Consider the following 18,059-nt stretch of genomic DNA (forward strand, 5'->3'; position numbering starts at 1 on the left):
GTGTGTCTGAAGACAGCTACAGTGTACTTACATGTAATAAATAAATCTTAAAAAAAAAAAAAAAAAAAGTGTACCAAACCAGTGGTGGTGGCACACAACTTTAATCCCAGCACATGTTAGGCAGAGGCAGGCAGATCTCTGAGTTCCAGGACAGCCAGGGCTACAAAGAGAAACCCTGTTTTGACAAAAGAAAAGTGGGAAAAAAGTGAATGCCAAGCTGAATTAGAGGCACATACCTTTAATCCAAGCACTTGGGAGGCAAAGGCTAGTGGATTCCTGAGTTTGAGGCTAGCCTGGTCTTCATAGTGAGTTTTAGGACAGAACTACATACTGAGATCCTGTCTCCATGTGTATGGATGGGGATGTACTATTCTGGCTGACAAGGACTCTGTTCTTCATGGGAGACAAACCAGTTATTTAAGTCTCCCAGACCAGATAGTTTACCAAATGAGTGCTTTTGAAGAACAGGAAAGAGTGTTTGAACTAGAGTCATTCCCACAGACTGAGTGCTTTATATAGTGGTGATAGCCTGTAGCTGAATGTTTGAGGCCTTGATGAATAGGGAAGCAGCAGAGAGGGTGTGCATGCATGGTAAGTTTATAAAGTACTGAGTAATCAACAACAGGTTCTACCCTGGGGCTCTGGGGAGGAGCAAAAGTGTTTCTACACACAAAGAGATTTCTGTTGCCAATCTACAGGTTTATGTGCGAAGCACAGACTTTGATCGTACTCTCATGAGTGCTGAGGCCAACCTGGCTGGACTCTTCCCTCCCAGTGAAGTTCAGCACTTCAACCCTAACATTTCATGGCAGCCTATCCCTGTCCACACTGTGCCCATCACTGAAGACAGGGTAAGACTGGCCAGCCCTTCTTAAGTGGTGAGGGAACAACTATGGTTATGAGCCTATTGATCCCAGACTCCTTCTCTGCCTGTTTCTCCCTTAATTTATAGTTGCTGAAGTTTCCTTTGGGTCCATGTCCCCGTTATGAACAGCTGCAGAATGAGACTCGGCAGACACCAGAGTATCAGAACAGAAGTATTCAGAATGCAGTGAGTTGGGGCGCGGGTGTAGGTCATCAGATTGCTCTTTCCCCAGAACAGTGCTGATCTCCTGCTCCATTTTTTATAGCAATTTCTGGACATGGTGGCCAATGAGACAGGGCTTACAAACGTGACCCTAGAGACCATCTGGAATGTGTATGACACACTCTTTTGTGAGGTGAGCTGACTAAGATGCCTGTTGGGATTGCTCTTCTGTTGTCCTCAACAGGTCCAGGTCTCTAGGGCAATAGAGCACATCGCCTTGATACTACCATCCCCACTGGGAAGGCCCAGCAAGCCCGTGCTTATGTAACCTAGGAACTTCCCTCATGGGTAAAAAGAACCTCAAAGTGGGAAATGGTTTACTAGTCGTCAGCACTCTGTACCTTCTCCATCCAGAGCTCAGAGCTGTGAGATTTCTTCTGTGCTGAGTCTGCTCTTCATGCTTGAGCTTCCTTTCCAATGCCCCACTGTCTGCCATGGCTGCAGTGGCCCCTCTGCCTCACCTCTCTGCTCTCCTCTTCCTCCCTCATACACACAGGCACCTTCCCCACCTGGGGAAGAAAGCCACCCTTGGAGAGGCTCTGGCCTAGGCCTAGGGAGCTAACCTGCCCGCTGCGATACACAGCAAACCCATGGGCTGCTCCTGCCGCCCTGGGCCTCACCCCAAACCATGCAGCGTCTGAGCCAGCTAAAGGACTTCAGCTTCCTCTTCCTCTTCGGGATCCACGAGCAAGTACAGAAGGCCCGGCTTCAGGGGGGTGAGTGACAAGGACAACATGCCACTACCCTTTCCTCAGAACTCTCCAGCACTGAAAATCTGCTGTGGGAGCTTCTCACACACTAGGCTGCCTAAGATAATTCTCCCAGCCATCCCTGCTAGTTGCCCAAATCTCCCAGTTGTCTGATATTTAGCTAGAGTCACAGGTGTCACTCTCTATGTAGTTCTGGTCAAGCCAGCTTGAACTCTGTGTAGACCAGGCTGGTCTCACAGAGATCTACTTGCCTCGACCTTCCAAGGGCTGGGATTAAAGGTGTGTGCTAACCACCTGCCATTCTTTTTAAAGATTTACTTATTTTATGTATATGAGTACACTGTAGCTGTCTTCAGACACACCAGAAGAGGGCATCATATCCTATTACAGATGGTTGTGAGCCACCAAATAGTTGCTGGGAATTGAACTTAGGACCTCTGGAAGAGCAGTCAGTGCTCTTAACCACTGAACCATCTTTCCAGCCCTGGCCTGTCATTCTTACTCTTAAGTCTCACCCATGTTGAAATACCCTTCCTCTTTTCCTAACTACATACCTCCCTCCAGAGAATTGCTAAGACTTTTAGAGAACAGATATGGGGTAATACATGTGCCAGTTACTTTGAGCATTCAGGAGTACCCATTCTCAAACATTTGAGAATGCAGTAGTTTTCAAAGTATGCATACAGCAGTTGCTCTGGCATAAACCAACATCTTATTTACTATGAAGCAGTCTTAAGTTTACACTGTGTTCGTACTGTTAAGTCATGATCAGTGCCTCCTATTCGTTTCTACACCTGTGTTTACATACTAATAGCTTGCTTTATCTGTCTTCTCTATAAACTTGACAGTTCTTAGCAGTAGGAGGTATAGAGTTCCAGTATGGTCCCCATGAACTAGAAGAATTCTCTAAGACTAGCATATGATGAAAGAAGCACATCAGTGATGGTTCAAGACACTGACCCTTGGGATTTCTCTTTGTCAGGAGTTCTGCTGGCTCAGATATTGAAGAACCTGACCCTAATGACAACCACCTCTCAATTCCCTAAGCTCCTGGTTTATTCCGCGGTAAGCTTCAACCCTATCCCCCTGCTCCTTCCCACCCACCCAACACACAAGTATGAAAACAGGAATTGGGTACTTCCCCGATCCAGTTCCTGGGATGTGGAGGAGCAAGTCTTATGAGCAGCCCTTCTCCCTTATAGCATGACACTACCCTGGTTGCTCTGCAAATGGCACTGAATGTCTACAATGGGAAGCAAGCTCCCTATGCTTCCTGCCACATATTTGAACTGTACCAGGAAGATAATGGGTAAGTGGGGCTACCAGGTGTCTTCTAAAGAGGCACTGGGATGGCTGGGGAAACCCAGAGACTCAGTTATGGGCATGGTGAGCATCCCTATCTTGCTTCCTGTCAACTCTCAGGAATTTCTCAGTCGAGATGTACTTTCGGAATGACAGTAAGAAGGCACCCTGGCCTCTGATCCTGCCCGGCTGTCCTCACCGTTGCCCACTGCAGGATTTCCTTCGCCTCACAGAGCCTGTCATACCCAAGGACTGGCAGAAGGAGTGCCAGCTGGCAACTGATACTGCAGACACAGGTGAGCTGCCACCCGCTTCTGTACTAATCATACCGGGGACAGTTCAGGTCATATGCAGAAATCTTCAGGGAGCAGATATATTTGCAGCCATCTTCCTGCTTTTCCCTGGACAGCCTCCTTAGCCCTAAGACCATATTTATGTACTCTCTCCATCCTTCACCCTCAGGGGATATTCTAATCACTGAGAAATAAGCGTTACCAGGAGAGGACTGTCATTCTCCCACCCCATCTATCAGCTTACCTGCTTATGTAAGATAGTATTCAGGTGCAGCCTCTCCACTTAGCCTGTGTCAGTCTCTTCTCCCATTTACTAGGATCACGGCCTCTTCTCTGGATAACTTGCATTGCCAAGCTTAACAAAGACTTCCGAGACTCACTTCTGTGGTCTCACTTTCTCTCTCTGATCTCTTTGAGGGGTCCTTTAAAGAGTTGCCTACATTCTGGCTTTACTTTCTCAGACTTTTTATCTCAGACTTGATCTTAAACAATTTTGTATCACCTTTTGCTGCAATGAAGCTGTTGCCAAATAATCAATTCTTAGTCAGCTTCTCTCACCTCAGCAGCACAGTTGCCATTTCTTCCTCAAACACATTTTTTTTTAAGTGTTGTAGACACAGCTCAATGGTTGAATGCATGGCTAGCATGCATAAAGTCCTGGATTCCCTCCCCGATTGCACTGCAATACAGTAACAACCATTCTCATGACTTCAGTTTTTTGGGTTTTTGTTTTGTTTTGCTTTTTTACTTACTACAAATTCCTAACTATTTTCCCTGTCTCTAAATAATGAATGGCCTGAATAGACTTATCTCTACCCCCTTTCCTATCTGTCCTGACTCCCAAGCCATCTCATCCAACCTCATGGCTTTCCTACCTCATCTCTATGGTAAGTTCCACTTTTGTAGTATGCTTCTGAGCTAGGCTTTCCCCAGCCGCCTCTTCTCTCCATGGATGTCACATGAGGCATCTACGTTGTGTCTAAAACAGCATCTCTTCTCAGATCTACTTGTTCATCTTACAATTGTCAACATAATGGATGCTACATTAGTCTCATAGTCACACCGTGTACCATTAGGCATTATCTTCCTGATACCCTACCACCCAGTCACTAGCAGATTGTTCTGTTTCTCAGATGTTGAGCTCTCGCCTCTCCAGTCTAATACTATCAGTTCTTGCCTGAACTGCTCAAAAACTATTCTTGCCCCTACTAATCTCAAGACAGCAGAATTCATTTCTTAAGAAATATAAATAAATAGAGGCTAGGTGTGCAGCTCAGTTGGTAGGGCACTTGCTCTACCACCTAATCTACAGGAAGAATCCCTTAGTTGAATTCCCAGCACTGCATAAACTGGGTGTGGTGGTGCACACATCTAATTCCAGCACTCAGGTAGGGGGAAGAGGATCAGAAGTTCAAGGTCATCCTCTACTGCACAGTCAGTTTTGAGACAGTCTGGGCTACAGGAGACCATGTCTGTTTGTTTGTTTTTAAAATGTGCATGTATTAATCACACACCAGACCCAGGTTCTCGACCGTGACTGACCTGCCTCTGCTTGGTCTGGATGTCTTCTGTTTCCTAGCGCCCCTTGCATACTCAGCTCCATCTTGCTGAATCCAGAACACCAGGCCTATTCTCCTATCAGATGTGACCTCCTACCCCCACTCCCATGTCCCTGCTCTCATCTGTTTTACTTCTTTGTTCTGTTTTCGAGACAGGGTTTCTCTGTGTAGCTTTGGCTGTCCTGGAACTCACTCTATAGACCAGGCCGGCCTCATGTTTTACTTCTTGACCCCAGGTCTGGTCCTATTTCCTCAGTGATTTCTGACTGATCTTGTTCATGTAGCATCACTAATGTGTCATTACCATGGAATGCTTGCTTGTTTACTGGATCTCTTCTCTAGAATGCACACTCCAGGAGCAGGATGTCTTGGCCACCTCTGTATTTTAACATTTTGTCAACAGTCCCTGGCTTTGGGTAGGTGCTCTGCATTTGTGGGATGAATACTAACGCTGCCTTTCTCTTCCTCTCCCCTGCCCAGAGGTGATTGTGGCATTGGCTGTCTGTGGCTCCATCCTCTTCCTTCTAATAGTGTTGCTCCTCACCATCCTCTTCCGGATGCAGGCCCAGCCTCCTGGCTACCACCATGTTGCAGACAGGGAAGACCATGCTTGACAACCACTCAGTCCCCTTCCCTCTGCCTCCTAGGGGAGGTGGGCTGAGTCCTCGCTCCTGACCATTGCTGATCCCAACCCAGGGACAGGGTTAGCCTTCCTGATTACCTACGCCCAAATGAATGAGTGAGGCTCGGCTGGGTGCACGGCACCTGGGGCTCACCATCTTCATGCCTGATGTTTACCGTGTACTGTGTTGGACACTGGCTTTCTCTAAATGGGATTTGCCTCTTCTATATTCCCTAAGGACTTGAGATGCAGACAAGCATTCAGGTTTCACTCAAGACCTGGGACTAAAAAACAAAACAACAAAAACCCCACAAAAACCTGAAGAAGCTGGTACTTGATCTGCCTTGCTCTTCCACCGAGCCTTGCTCTTTATCTTCTAGCCCACATCTTTGGCAAATGGCTTGGAGGACATTGTCCCTTGGTACTTTTTTAGAGGCAAAAACTGCAAATCACTAGGAGTATAAAATATGGCTATCAAGAACTCGGGTCATCCAACAGCAAAGTCATCCTTTGGCTGAGGCTACCACAGTGTCAACCGCAGGCAGGTCTGAAGGATACTTGGGCTGTACCTGGATGACAGTGGGAGGACACAGGTAGGAGTGAAACACATGGAATCATGAGGTGACTCTCCTCAGCTGGGCTGGACTCTTCAAGGACGTGAAGTAAATGCAGCCGGTGAACCGTACACCTTGACCGTGGCCCCAAATAGGGCTGAAGCAGCTCCAAGGAAGTGAAGGCTTTGACTGTGAGTGCTGGTTCTGTGCCTTTTTCCCTTCCCCATTTCTGACATCCAAGGAGCACTCTTACCAGGTCAGTACTAGTTCTACTCAGAAACCCTGTTGGGCTTTGGGTTTTTAGTTAGATACAAAGGATATGTTTTTATTGGCCATGCTAAAATTGAACATAAAAGTTTAAAAATTCTCTGGTTATTCTGCTCCTATACATCAGAAAAAAGAAAAGTACCTTGGCTCTAGCATAAACTTGGCCTCCAGGCTAGACATACCTGGGACCCTGAGCGTCGTTGGTTGACTCTTTAATTTTCTGGAGCAAAATCTAGAGCAGTAACATGTCAGCATCCTAGTCCCACAGTATCCCTCGTCACAAGTGTCCCTGCTCCAACCCTAAGAATTGGGTACTTCTGGCCTATTAACAAACAGCTGCCACCCCTCACAGAACGTGTTCCCATCTGTGGGGTCCAGTATTGCTGTCCCACACCATGTTCATAGTCTTTCATGGTCTTTCTGTGACCCATCTTCCTCTTGGCTCCAAATGAGAATATGATAACCTAGAAGAAACAAGAAGTCTGATTGACACCTTCTGTTGCTGGTCTGTCTCAGAGGTTGGGGCTGTCTTGGGGAACTAACAGACTGACATTGCCATGACTAAAATAAAGCCAGATGGGTGACCTAAGCCAGATACCACTGTCTCCCAGATATATTTACTGCCCACTGCCCCGGGACGAATTGAGCAGAGCTACGGTGAATTCAGCCTCCACTGCAGCCTCGGATAGGGTGAGGCTTAGACAGTTTGAGATACAGTTGCTTTTACTCACCCATAGTAGAGGCCAGTGTGTCTCCCATAGGATTGAACTCATTGAGCTACAAAAGTAAGAGTATCGGTGTGAAGCTGGGTTGAAGGCAGTACAGAGGCAGTAAATGGGGACTGATTCTAATCAGAAATTCCCTGCTTCCTCCCATCACTGTTTGGGGGCCCAAGTCTCACCGAAGTAATACCGGAGTATCCTGGATCATAGAGCTGACACATCATCTTCCCTGAGCTTCCATCAAACACATCTATTGTCCTCAGTTCATAGGGAACACAACTTTTAAGATTAGGATCTGGGTATCGGCCCACAACGATGAGGTTGTGCCGTGAATGCCAGGTCGCCTAGGAAACAGAGAGGTCAGTCAGAATGTAAAGTAGTTTTTGGAGTTAGGGACGAGGACTTGGTTGGTACAAGTACACCTGAGTTTGGATCCCCAGCATCCCTATACAAATCTTGTCATGATGCACCTAGAATTCCAGCTGGGGGTGGAGACAGGATGCCCGGAACTTGCTAGCTATCTACTCCAGCCAAATCAGTGGGTTCCAGGTACAGTGAGAAACCGTTTCAAAAATAAGATGGAGAACAACTGAGAAAGACACCTGCTGTCAACCTCTAGCCTTCACACACAAAGTATTCTTTAAGGGCTGGATATCCAGTTCTGTGGCAGAGTACCTATATAGTATACACAAGGCTGTATGTTTGATCCCAGAATCTCACACACAGGCCAGCCTGGTCTGCACAGAAACCCTATCTTGAAATCAACAAAAGTCTGAACAAGGATAATGGGAAAACATTTGTTAAGAGCCAGAGGTGTTAAGCTACTTAGCATGCACAAGTATTCAGTCCCCAGAATTGCAAAAAAACAAATAACAAAACAAAAATGCCCAAGTTGGTATCATCTTAAGAAACTGCAAGAGAAAAGCTGGGCTGTGGTGGTGCACACCTTTAATCCCAGCACTTGGGAGGGAGAGGCAAATGGATTTGAGTTCGAGGCCAGTCTGGTCTACAAAGTGAGTTCCAGGACAGCAAGGGCTACACAGAGAAACTGTCTTGAAAAAAAAACAAACAAAAAAAAAAAAAAAAAAAAGAGAGAGAGAGAGAGAGAGAAAGAAAGAAACTGCAAGAGAGAAGCTAGAGAGATGACTCAGTGGTTAAGAACACATGCTGTTCTTGCAGAGGGAACCTGGGTTTAATTCCTAGTACCTACATGCCAGCTCATAACTGTCTGTAACTCCACTTCCAGATGATACAGTGCCCTCTTCTGGACTATATCCATACACAGTGAATGTATATGACTATATATGTATATATGCATATTTTTCTCTCTTTTTAACAACTCATAGGTCAAGAAGAACCCAATACTGCATATAAGACAAGTATGAGGGCTGACTAGATCACTCAGCAGATCACGGCATCTGACCCCAACCAAGCCTGATAACCTGAGTTTGATCCCTAGAGTCCATGTTGTGGGAGGGAAAAACCGACTCTGCCCACTGTGGCATGAGGGTATAGGCACACACATAACATTAGTAAATAAAGGTGTTTTTAGTTTCTAAAAGACTTCTCTGGGTAGCCCTGGCTGCCCTGGTTTACATAGTCAGGCTAGCCAGGAATATTATATATGTAGGAGGAGACTTAAAAGTGAGTTGCCCTACATTATACATGCTTGCTTTCCAGGTCCTTAGGATGCCTCAGACCTTTTCTCTTTCTTCTTTTATTTTAAAGATATTTTAAAACCAATTTTTGTATAATATCTCACTCTATGTACTCCTGGCTGTCCTGAAACTTGCTCTGTAGATCCAGATGGCCTCAAACTACTGGGATTAAAGGCATGAACCACCACCACCACCTGGTAAAGATTTATTTCTTGTTGCTTGCATGTATGTAAGTATACTATAAGTTAAGTACGACTGCAGAGGCCAGAAGAGGGCACTGGAAGAAGAGTTAGAGGCAGTTGTGAGCTAGCATGTAGGTACTGGGATTTAAACTCAAGTCCTCTGAAAGAACAGCATTGTTTTTAATCACTAAGCCATCTCTCTAGCTCCTTTCCTGCAGTTTCTTAAGGTGATACCAACTTGGGCATTTTTGTTTTGTTGTTTGTTTGTTTGTTTTGTTGTTTGTTTGTTTGTTTGTTTTTGTAATTCTGGTGCTGACCTTTGTGCATGCTAGGCACGGTCTTAACCATTGAACACCTCTGGCTCTTAACAAATGTTTTTCCACCAGCCTTGTTCAGATCTTTTGGAGGAAGGATGCTGGGGAGGGGGGTTGGATCTTTTGTTGTTGTTGTTGTTTTGTTTGTTTTTTTCTACCAAGACAATTTCTCTGTGTAGCCCTGGTTGTCCTGGAACTCCCTCTGTAGACCAGGCTGGCTTCAAACTCAGAGATCTGCCTGCCTCTGCCTCCTAAGTGCTAGTATTGGAGGTGTTTACTACTATTGCCAAGCAACCTTGTTTAGACTTTAACCTAAGAGATAAACCTATAACAGAACAAAAAGCCTCTGGTAAACACCACCAAAGGACTTAGGTTCTGAAGTGGCTCCATTACTAATCTTCCTCTATCCATGCATAGCAAAGACTTGGATAGAAAGTCACTGGTATGAAGGGAAAAGGAAAGAAAACCTTCATTCCCTAGACCATACCACTCAAAACAAATCTAGCAGGGTTTTTTTGTGATAGAATTGAATTAGGCTTTTCCTAATTTCAAGACAGTTCTTGATTTTTATGAGGTTTTTACTGTGTAGCCCAGGAATCCTAAAATCCTTCCTCAACCTGAAGTGCTAGGATTATACCTTGTGCCCCATGCATGGCTTTAAGGCAGTTTTGAAGGCAGAAAGAGAAGACCAAGAGAAGAGGGGCTGGAGAGACAACTCAATGATTAAATGCACTGGCTCTTTCAGAGGACATAGGTTTCCTAGCACCTACAATGTTAGCTCACAATCATCTGTAACTCCAGTTCCATGAGATCCCATGCCTTCTTACCTCCAAGGGCACATATGCACATGGTACACAGACATGTATGCAGATAAAACGTCCATACATGCACCTGGAGAGATGGCTCAATGACAGCTCACAACTGTCTGATGCCATCTTCAGGTGTACAGATGTACATAAATAAAAGTACCCATCTCTCGATATATGTGTGTGTGTGTGTGTATATATATATAATATGATCTATATATATCTCTTAAAGAGAAAAAAGTCACCCATACATATTAAATAAATAATACTTAAGAGAAAATTGGTACATGCAGTGGCTTGGAAGTAGTTGCAGAAACAAAAATAGATGTTGTCATCAATGGATATGATGGGACAGAAGAGCACCCAGCCTAGCAAGAGCAATAATTGGCTCTGAATTCCTGCTTCTACCCACTAGGTGCCAGAATTACCAGTGTATACTACCACACCTGATAATTTATGTATGCCATCATGGTACCCCTAATATTTTGCATACTAGGTAAACACTCTACTACTGAGCAACATCCTCAGAAAAATCCTTTTGTGTGCATGTGACAAAATCTCAATATGTAGTCACGGCTGGCCTTGAACTCACATAGATCCACCTGCCTCTGCCTCCCAAGTGCAGGGATTAAAGGCATGTGCCACAATACCTGGCTTCAGAAGAATTCTTAATATTGCTTATTATTGGTTTTGATTTGAAGAATGTGAGATACTAAGTTTTATTTAAAAGTGTTTATGAAGTACTTATCATGGTGTCAGGTGTTTTATGTATCCTGACTCATCTTCACAAAACCCTACCAGTTAGGTACATCTTACAGATGAAACAGAGGTCTAAATTGGGAAACTAAGGGTCATATTTCTATTGTTAGAAACCACTTAAACCTGTAAGGAAATCCAATAATGTTAGGTTAGTTTATGGGTCAGCTGCAAAACAGGGAAACTGAAACAGAGGGCAGAGCAAAGGATCAAGGTCATACAAAATGCCCACAGTAAGATCGATGCCAGGCTGAAAAGTTTAGAAAGTTAGCTGATAAGATATACTAAGAAAACTCAGTGGGTACTTGGTGTGGATGTTGGTGCATGCCTTTAACACCAAACACTTGGGATGCAGAAGCAGATGATCTCTACTAGGTCAAGACTAGCTTTGTCTACGTAGCAAATTCTAGGCTAGGCAGGGATACATAGTAAGACCCTACCTCAAAAAAAACAGAACTCTTAATGGAATTACAGAAATGGGATAAAAGGAACAGATAAAGCCAAAGGATTAAGGGGCCTGTTTTGTGTCAGTTATTCTGAGATTGTAGGCTGTGTATGTGACCCTTCCCCCAATGTGGAAAGATCTGGCCCCTTCCCATAATGACAGATCCCTTTCTCTTGTCACTCACCTTGATGGGTGTGAGGTGCTGAAAATGGCGGTGAGGGTGGGAGATCAGATTCAGGGGGCTATCCCACTGGGAGGCAGAGTAAACCCGAATCTCATTGTTCTGGTCAGTAGTCAGGAGCCGAGCTCCATCTGGGCTAAAACAAGCTGACAAAGTGAAAAGCCCTTAAGCTGAAGGAAGCCTCAGCCCCTGGTATCCTGACCTTCCAAAGTACCATTCCTTTCTAGGTAAGGGTAGGAGAGATCAATCTGGACTATGAACAAAACTACCATGGCAACTCCACTGCCAAAGGAGCGGTTGGAGCCAGAAAGGGTCCTACACACCATTGACCTGATGGCTAGTGGTGAGAAAGACAGGGCACATAAGAAAGATGGGGTTTGGGATGTCACACCTGCATTGACAGGATGCCTGTGAGGCAGTGAGTAGAGGAAGCTGTCTTTCCCTTTAATTTGGCGCAGGTCCCAAATCTTCACTGTTTGATCTATGGAGGCTGTGGCCAGAAGCCAATCACAGCAGGGATTCAGGGCCACGTGGGCTACTTTCTTCTTGTGCATTCTGAGGTTCCAAAGCTACAGAGAAAAGTTTGGTTCAGGTGTTGAACCAAAGGGGTGAGGGGATGGGGAGTGGGCCACACAGTACCCACCTCCTTGCCATCTGTGCTCAACAGGATCACGTGTCCCATATTGTCTCCTGTAACCACCACTCTGCTCTTGGCAGAAACATCAAGGCTGCAAAACCAGACCCTAGAGGGAGAGAGTGTGCTGTAAGACCCTTCGAGACTGAGATAGTCTGTTTAGTCACTGTGACAACTCCAGTATCAAGTATTTGTTGAATCAGTGAGTAACTGTCTTACTATAAATTCCCAGTGGAGGGTTCTCAGCCTTGCTTACCTTGCAGAAAAGGGCTGCGAAAGAGTGCAGAAAGAGTTGACAGAACTCAGAAATGTGTCTAGTTATTGCTGAGCCCAGAATCCTCAGCTAGTTCCTGGAACCTCAGAGCAACAATACAAATGACAAGGCTAGCTTGCTCCCCACACCCAGATGTGAAGACTTTTATTTACTGTTCCCACTCATCACTCCTCAGCCTTTGCACCAAAGGAGAGGGTAAACCAAACAGAAACTGTTCAGCAGAGCTCCTCGAAGCTGGCTAGATGTGAACATCTTTCCCCTTCTGAGCATTTAGGGAAAAAAAAATCAAAGACTACCAGAACCTTTTTACTCTCGAAAACTATGTGAGAAAAAAAGAGACTCAAGAAGCAGGTATTTCATGGATGCTGATTCGAAGCCAAGAGAACTCCAAGTCCATCTAGTTCCCTCTCCTGATGTTGTTCGCAACCTTATGGGACAGCCCAGAATAACCAAGCTGCTTAGACTCACTGCACGCACCCACATATCATTCCTTAGCAGAACTGTGTCTCTGGCTAGACATCAGAGTGGCTTGCATGTGTAATTTCTCCAGCCACTTGTTCTCAGGAGAGGATTCTTCCACCGGTTAACACTGCCACCAAGGAGACAGCAAGGCCATTACATCCCGGAAAATGGAGGGCAATAACACTGCACTTCTTTTTTTTCCTTCCTGCCCCCCCTTTTTTCTTTCTTTTCTTAAGATAGGCCCTCATTGTGTAGTTCTAGACGGACCCAGCTGACTTAGAGCTCCTAGAGATCCACCAGCCTCTGCCTCCCAAGTGCTGCCATTAGAGGTAAAGACCACCACACATGGCTAAACTTGTTCTTGATTCCTGCGCTACTCTGTAATTACCTTTCCAAGCAAAATACCATCTTGATTTATCCTGTGAAAGTAAAGGTCTAATTGAATACGGCTAATCTATAACTTACAGAAGTAATTAAGCTCTTCCATCAAAGACAAGAGCTAAGGATCCAGAACGCCTTCCTAGTGTAATGACCCACTCAGGTCAAAGTCAGAGCCACCAGAATCTAAGGAGGAAAAGGAATGGTGCAAAGTAGCTAAGATCCCTGTCTTCCCTGTGCCGGGCCAAAGTGACAGAAACAGAACTGGGTATGTTCTCAGCAAACTGCATCTAGAGCTTAGAAGTCATTTCCCTTACTAGTTAACTACTCACTTGCAAGAGTTTGAGCTGGTATAAACTCTGAGAATGTTGCCTTTAAAATCCTGCAGCCTGGTTGTTCCCTCCATTGAGGAGGCAAAAAACTGGTTGGTATTGAGATGGTTAAACTTCAGCCCAGTGATGCTTCCTCCAGCTCCAATCTAACATAAGGAAGGAAAAAGCCAGTGAGTAATGATGGGCCAGAAGTGTGGGGCCGGGTCTGGGCACCCAGACAGCACCGAGGCAGCAACACCAAGGCCAGCTTAGATACCTCACATTAGAATATCTGTTTTTAAGGCTTTATTTTGACTTTTATATTGTCAATTAAGAGGTAGTAAATATGACTGGTTCTGGTACACGGCTCTTTGAATTTCAACACACACAAATATCTGAATAGCCTAGCCACCCCCAAAATTAAGATGCAAACATTATTGACTCCATAAAAACTCCCTCATGCTGCCCTACTTTATCACATTTCCGGCTTACGTTCTCACGTTCAAACCTTGGAAACCACAGTGTGTTCTTGTTAGAAGAGCTTCAGCTCAAAAAAAGCGATGTTTGGTAGACAGGGAACTATCTGTGTTCTTTCCTGTCCTTCCAGACATTTATGCAGTGATGACACAACTGTGAAGAGCCTGGAGGTCTAGGAAGTGTAAGAGCATTTGCCTAGTATGCACAAGGCCCTGGGTTTGACCCCCAACTACACACATCCTCCCCACCCTCCACAAATTAGAAAGGTGGGAGTAACACCTACTCCAACTTCAGGGCATCCAATACCCTCTTCTGGCCTCCTGTACACAAGGCATACATACATGTACACACACACACAAATAAATAAATAAATAAATAAATAAATAAATAACCAACCAACCAACCAACCAAGCCAGGAATAGGAGCACACACCATTAGCCAGCAGTTGAGAGGCAGAACAGATCTCTAAGTTCAAGGCCTACTTGGTCTACATAGTGAGTTTCAGAACTATATATAGTTCCAGGGCTAATAGACTGTCTCAAATAAAGTAACAAATACATTAAGAGCTGAAGCCAGGCAGTGATGTACATGCCTTTAATCCCGGCATTGAGTAGGAAGAGGCAGGTAGATTTCTGTTTGTTTGAGGCCAGCCTGTCTACAAAGCTGGTTCCAGGTGAGCCAGAGCTATTATACAGAGAAACCCTGTCTTGAAAAGAGAGAGAGAGAGAGAGAGAGAGAAGAGAGAGGGAGGGAGAAGAAGAAGAAGAAGAAGAAGAAGAAGAAGAAGAAGAAGAAGAAGAAGAAGAAGAAGAAGAAGAAGAAGAAGAAGAAGAAGAAGGAAAGAAAGAAAAAGAAAGAAAGAGAGAGAGAGAGAGAGAAAGAAAGAAAAAGAAAGAAAGAGAGAGTCTGGAACTCAGATATCTGCATACCTGTGCCCCCTTAGGGCTAGGATTGAAGGTTGTGCCACCACTCCCAGCTATAAGAATGTGTTAACCAGTGTCCATTGTCTCTTAAACCTTTGCTGCTAGTAAGACAATTTACTGTTCCCACTAGTTGATCAGGCTTCGCTATTTCAGGACATCACCGCTGCCCCCCATCTGTCTCTCCTACCTGCTGAATGGCTAGCCTTATCATGTTTAGGCCCTAACTGTATTGCTAAGCTACCATTCTGATACAACCTGCACTGACATCCATCTCAACTTAATGGGATCCAGAAACTGGTCTGAGGCCATTGTGGCCTCCCTACTATGTAAGTATCTGCTTGCCCCTACTTAATGATTTTTGGGTTGACTATTTGGAAAGGTAAGGAAAAAGGAGGTGGCAAAGTATGGATGTCAATCCTGAACAATCCACTGGCTAAAAAGAGTGGATAATTTCCAAATTTAAGGTAAGTGTAACCTTGATATGCAAATCTGTCAAAGAATTTAGAAGAATTACTGGGAAATTTTATACATGAACACAAAAAAGGAAAGTTCTGAAGAATACTATCAAACTAAGTCCAGTGATTATTTCAAAAGGTCAAGTACATTATGATTAGGATGGATTTATCCCAGGAAGCAACGTTAATGTTGGCTTAAATATTAAAAATTAATTGAGCCTGGAATGGTAGCATGTGCCTGTAATCCCAGCACTAGGCAGGAGTTCAAGGCTACTTGGGCCTTATTTCTAAAAGTTAGAACTTTGTTCAAAACACAAACAAACAAGAAAACAAAATTTAATTAAGCATCAAAGGAAACAAAAATGAAAAAGCAACCTATAGAATAGAAGAAAATACTTGGCAGTCATACATTTGAGAAAAGGTCATATTAACTTAAAACCATAACTAAACAACAAACAAAACTCCAGACATCCACTAAAAGACACACAGATGTCCAACAAATATATGAAAAGGTACTCGTCACCACTTAGAGAAGCACAAGGAAGCCACAGTACCACCTCCACACCTTACAAAGGACAGAAAGTAATGTTGGTGAGGGTTTGGAAGAACGGGAATTCTTGTGCACTCTTTTTAAAAAATTATTTTGTATTGAAAATAGATTTTAAAAAATATAATATATTCTGATTAAGGTTCCCCCTGCCCCATCTTGTGCACTTTTTTTTTGTTTTGTTTTGTTTTTCGAGACAGGGTTTCTCTGTATAGCCCTGGCTGTCCTGGAACTCACTCTGTAGACCAGGCTGGCCTCGAACTCAGAAATCCGCCTGCCTCTGCCTCCCAAGTGCTGGGATTAAAGGCGTGTGCCACCACTGCCCAGCTTCATCTTGTGCATTCTTGATGGCAATGCAGTTCAAGATGGTACTGGCTATTGAGAACAATATAGGGGTTCCTCAAAAAGTAGCATTAGCATTTGATCCAGCAATCCCATTGTTGGCTATACATCCCAAAGAATGGAATGCAGGCTATCTCAAAGAGCTGTGGACACACCCATCTTCATTACAACATCATTTACAATAATTACATTTATTACAATAGTCCAGTGGTGAAATCAATTCAGCTGCCAATCTATAGGAAAATGTGGGTTTGGTGCTGGAGAGATGGCTCAGCTATTAAGAGCACTGGCTGTTCTTACAGAGGACCTGGGTTCAATTTCCAGCACCCACGTACTTAAAACTGAATAAAATTTTAAAAAAGAAAAAAAAATGTGGGATTGTAGAGTATGTAATACAACATTGTGTAGCCTTATTAAAGAAGGCCAAGCATAGTGGCACTCAGGAACTGAGGCAGGACTGCACACTTAATACCACTCTGGGCTAGTGAAAATTTCTTAAATGAGCATTTAAAAACAAAAATGACAAGGACGTATGGAATAGCCACATATTTACCATCATACTAGAGGTCTATGTCAAAGAGAGAGTGGGAATAAATAGTACTAGAGTGATAAATTAAATTTTTATCATTTAGGTAATAAGATTATATAGGATAAAGTTAAATCTTGAGCTGCAGTTTTCATATTTATTATTATGTGTATAGGTGTTTGTCCTGCATGTGTGCCTGTGTACCACATGTGTGACTAGTACCAGTGGAGACCAGAAGAGAGGAGCAAGCCCACATGTGAGTGCTGAGAAATGAACCCAGGTCCTCTGTAAGAGCAGCCCGTGGTCTTAACTGCTGAGCCATCTCTCTAGCCCCACAGAGAAAACAAAATAAAAACAAAACCAAAACCCCTCAAACCAACCCCCCCCAAACTTTCTGGGTTTATTTTATGAGTGTTTTACCTGCATCTGTGCATGTGTACCACATGCATGCCTGATGCCCCTGGAAGTCAGAAAAGAGTCTTGACTCCCCTGGGACAAATCATGGATGTTTTTGAGTCACCATGTGGGAGCTGGGAATAGACACCAGATCTTCTGCAGAAGCAAAGCTCTTAACTTTTGAGCCATCTCACCAGCCCAAAGGAGGGAAAAATGTTTTAAGTAGAGTTCTGCCAGGTGTGGCTGTGTGTGCTGTAATCCCAGCACTTGAGAGGCTAAGGGAAGAAGTCTGCCATAAGTGAAGCCAGCCTGAACTGCATGACCCTTATCAATAGAACAGGAGGGAGGGTAGCTCTGAAGTACTTGTTGCACAAGTATGCAACTGAGTTCAACACCTAGCACCTGCATAGAAAGCTGGGATGGTGATGCTCACTTGTAAAGCCACACTAGGGAGTCAGACAAGAGATTTTTGGAGCTTACCGGTCAGCCTACCCTAATTGGTGAACTCCAAGCCACTAAGAGACTCTGTCTCATAAGAACACAGTGGGACAGTATGATGGCACAGCAGGAAAAGTAAGGCACTTGCCTCCCATGCTGAGATTACAGGTGGGCTACCACGCCACCTACTGGAGATTGGAATTCTGTCCTCATTACCCATTGAGCCATCTCACTAGCCACTGGGTACGAAAAACATTTAAAATCTTCAGATAAACTATGGCAATTAATAAATGTAGCTTTCTGCTTCTAGCCATGCTAATATCAGAAATCAAACACACCTCATGTTTTAAACAACTAGAAAAATGAACAAAATACATGAAACACATTTACAATACATATGCAATACACAAACAACAAAGGATGGAAAAGTAATGAGGT

The 18,059-nt window shown here is 44.2% G+C and overlaps 2 protein-coding genes across 3 annotated transcripts in view; one reads left to right on the forward strand and one right to left on the reverse strand.

Moving 5' to 3' along the window:
- Acp2 (acid phosphatase 2, lysosomal) overlaps window positions 1-6,989 on the forward strand; it is a 9,345-nt gene extending 2,356 nt beyond the window's left edge. The window contains exons 4-11 of the mRNA XM_021156581.2: window positions 699-851; window positions 953-1,051; window positions 1,131-1,220; window positions 1,671-1,803; window positions 2,780-2,862; window positions 3,000-3,106; window positions 3,220-3,395; window positions 5,432-6,989. Coding sequence (XP_021012240.1) covers window positions 699-851; window positions 953-1,051; window positions 1,131-1,220; window positions 1,671-1,803; window positions 2,780-2,862; window positions 3,000-3,106; window positions 3,220-3,395; window positions 5,432-5,565 — 975 coding nt within the window. The 3' untranslated portion in view covers window positions 5,566-6,989. The remainder of the gene's footprint in view (window positions 1-698; window positions 852-952; window positions 1,052-1,130; window positions 1,221-1,670; window positions 1,804-2,779; window positions 2,863-2,999; window positions 3,107-3,219; window positions 3,396-5,431) is intronic.
- The window catches only part of Ddb2 (damage specific DNA binding protein 2), a 23,576-nt gene continuing 11,941 nt past the window's right edge, over window positions 6,425-18,059 (reverse strand). The window contains exons 4-10 of one of the 2 annotated variants that reach the window (XM_021156580.1): window positions 13,539-13,684; window positions 12,102-12,201; window positions 11,850-12,027; window positions 11,462-11,604; window positions 7,296-7,460; window positions 7,126-7,171; window positions 6,425-6,858 (exon numbers count right to left, since the gene is read on the reverse strand). In XM_021156580.1, the coding sequence (XP_021012239.1) occupies window positions 6,794-6,858; window positions 7,126-7,171; window positions 7,296-7,460; window positions 11,462-11,604; window positions 11,850-12,027; window positions 12,102-12,201; window positions 13,539-13,684 (843 nt within the window). In that variant the 3' untranslated portion in view covers window positions 6,425-6,793. The remainder of the gene's footprint in view (window positions 6,859-7,125; window positions 7,172-7,295; window positions 7,461-11,461; window positions 11,605-11,849; window positions 12,028-12,101; window positions 12,202-13,538; window positions 13,685-18,059) is intronic. The other variant, XM_029474139.1, reaches the window with a different exon arrangement.

Source organism: Mus caroli, chromosome 2 (assembly GCF_900094665.2).
Source record: "Mus caroli chromosome 2, CAROLI_EIJ_v1.1, whole genome shotgun sequence".
NCBI classification, from domain to species: domain Eukaryota; kingdom Metazoa; phylum Chordata; class Mammalia; order Rodentia; family Muridae; genus Mus; species Mus caroli.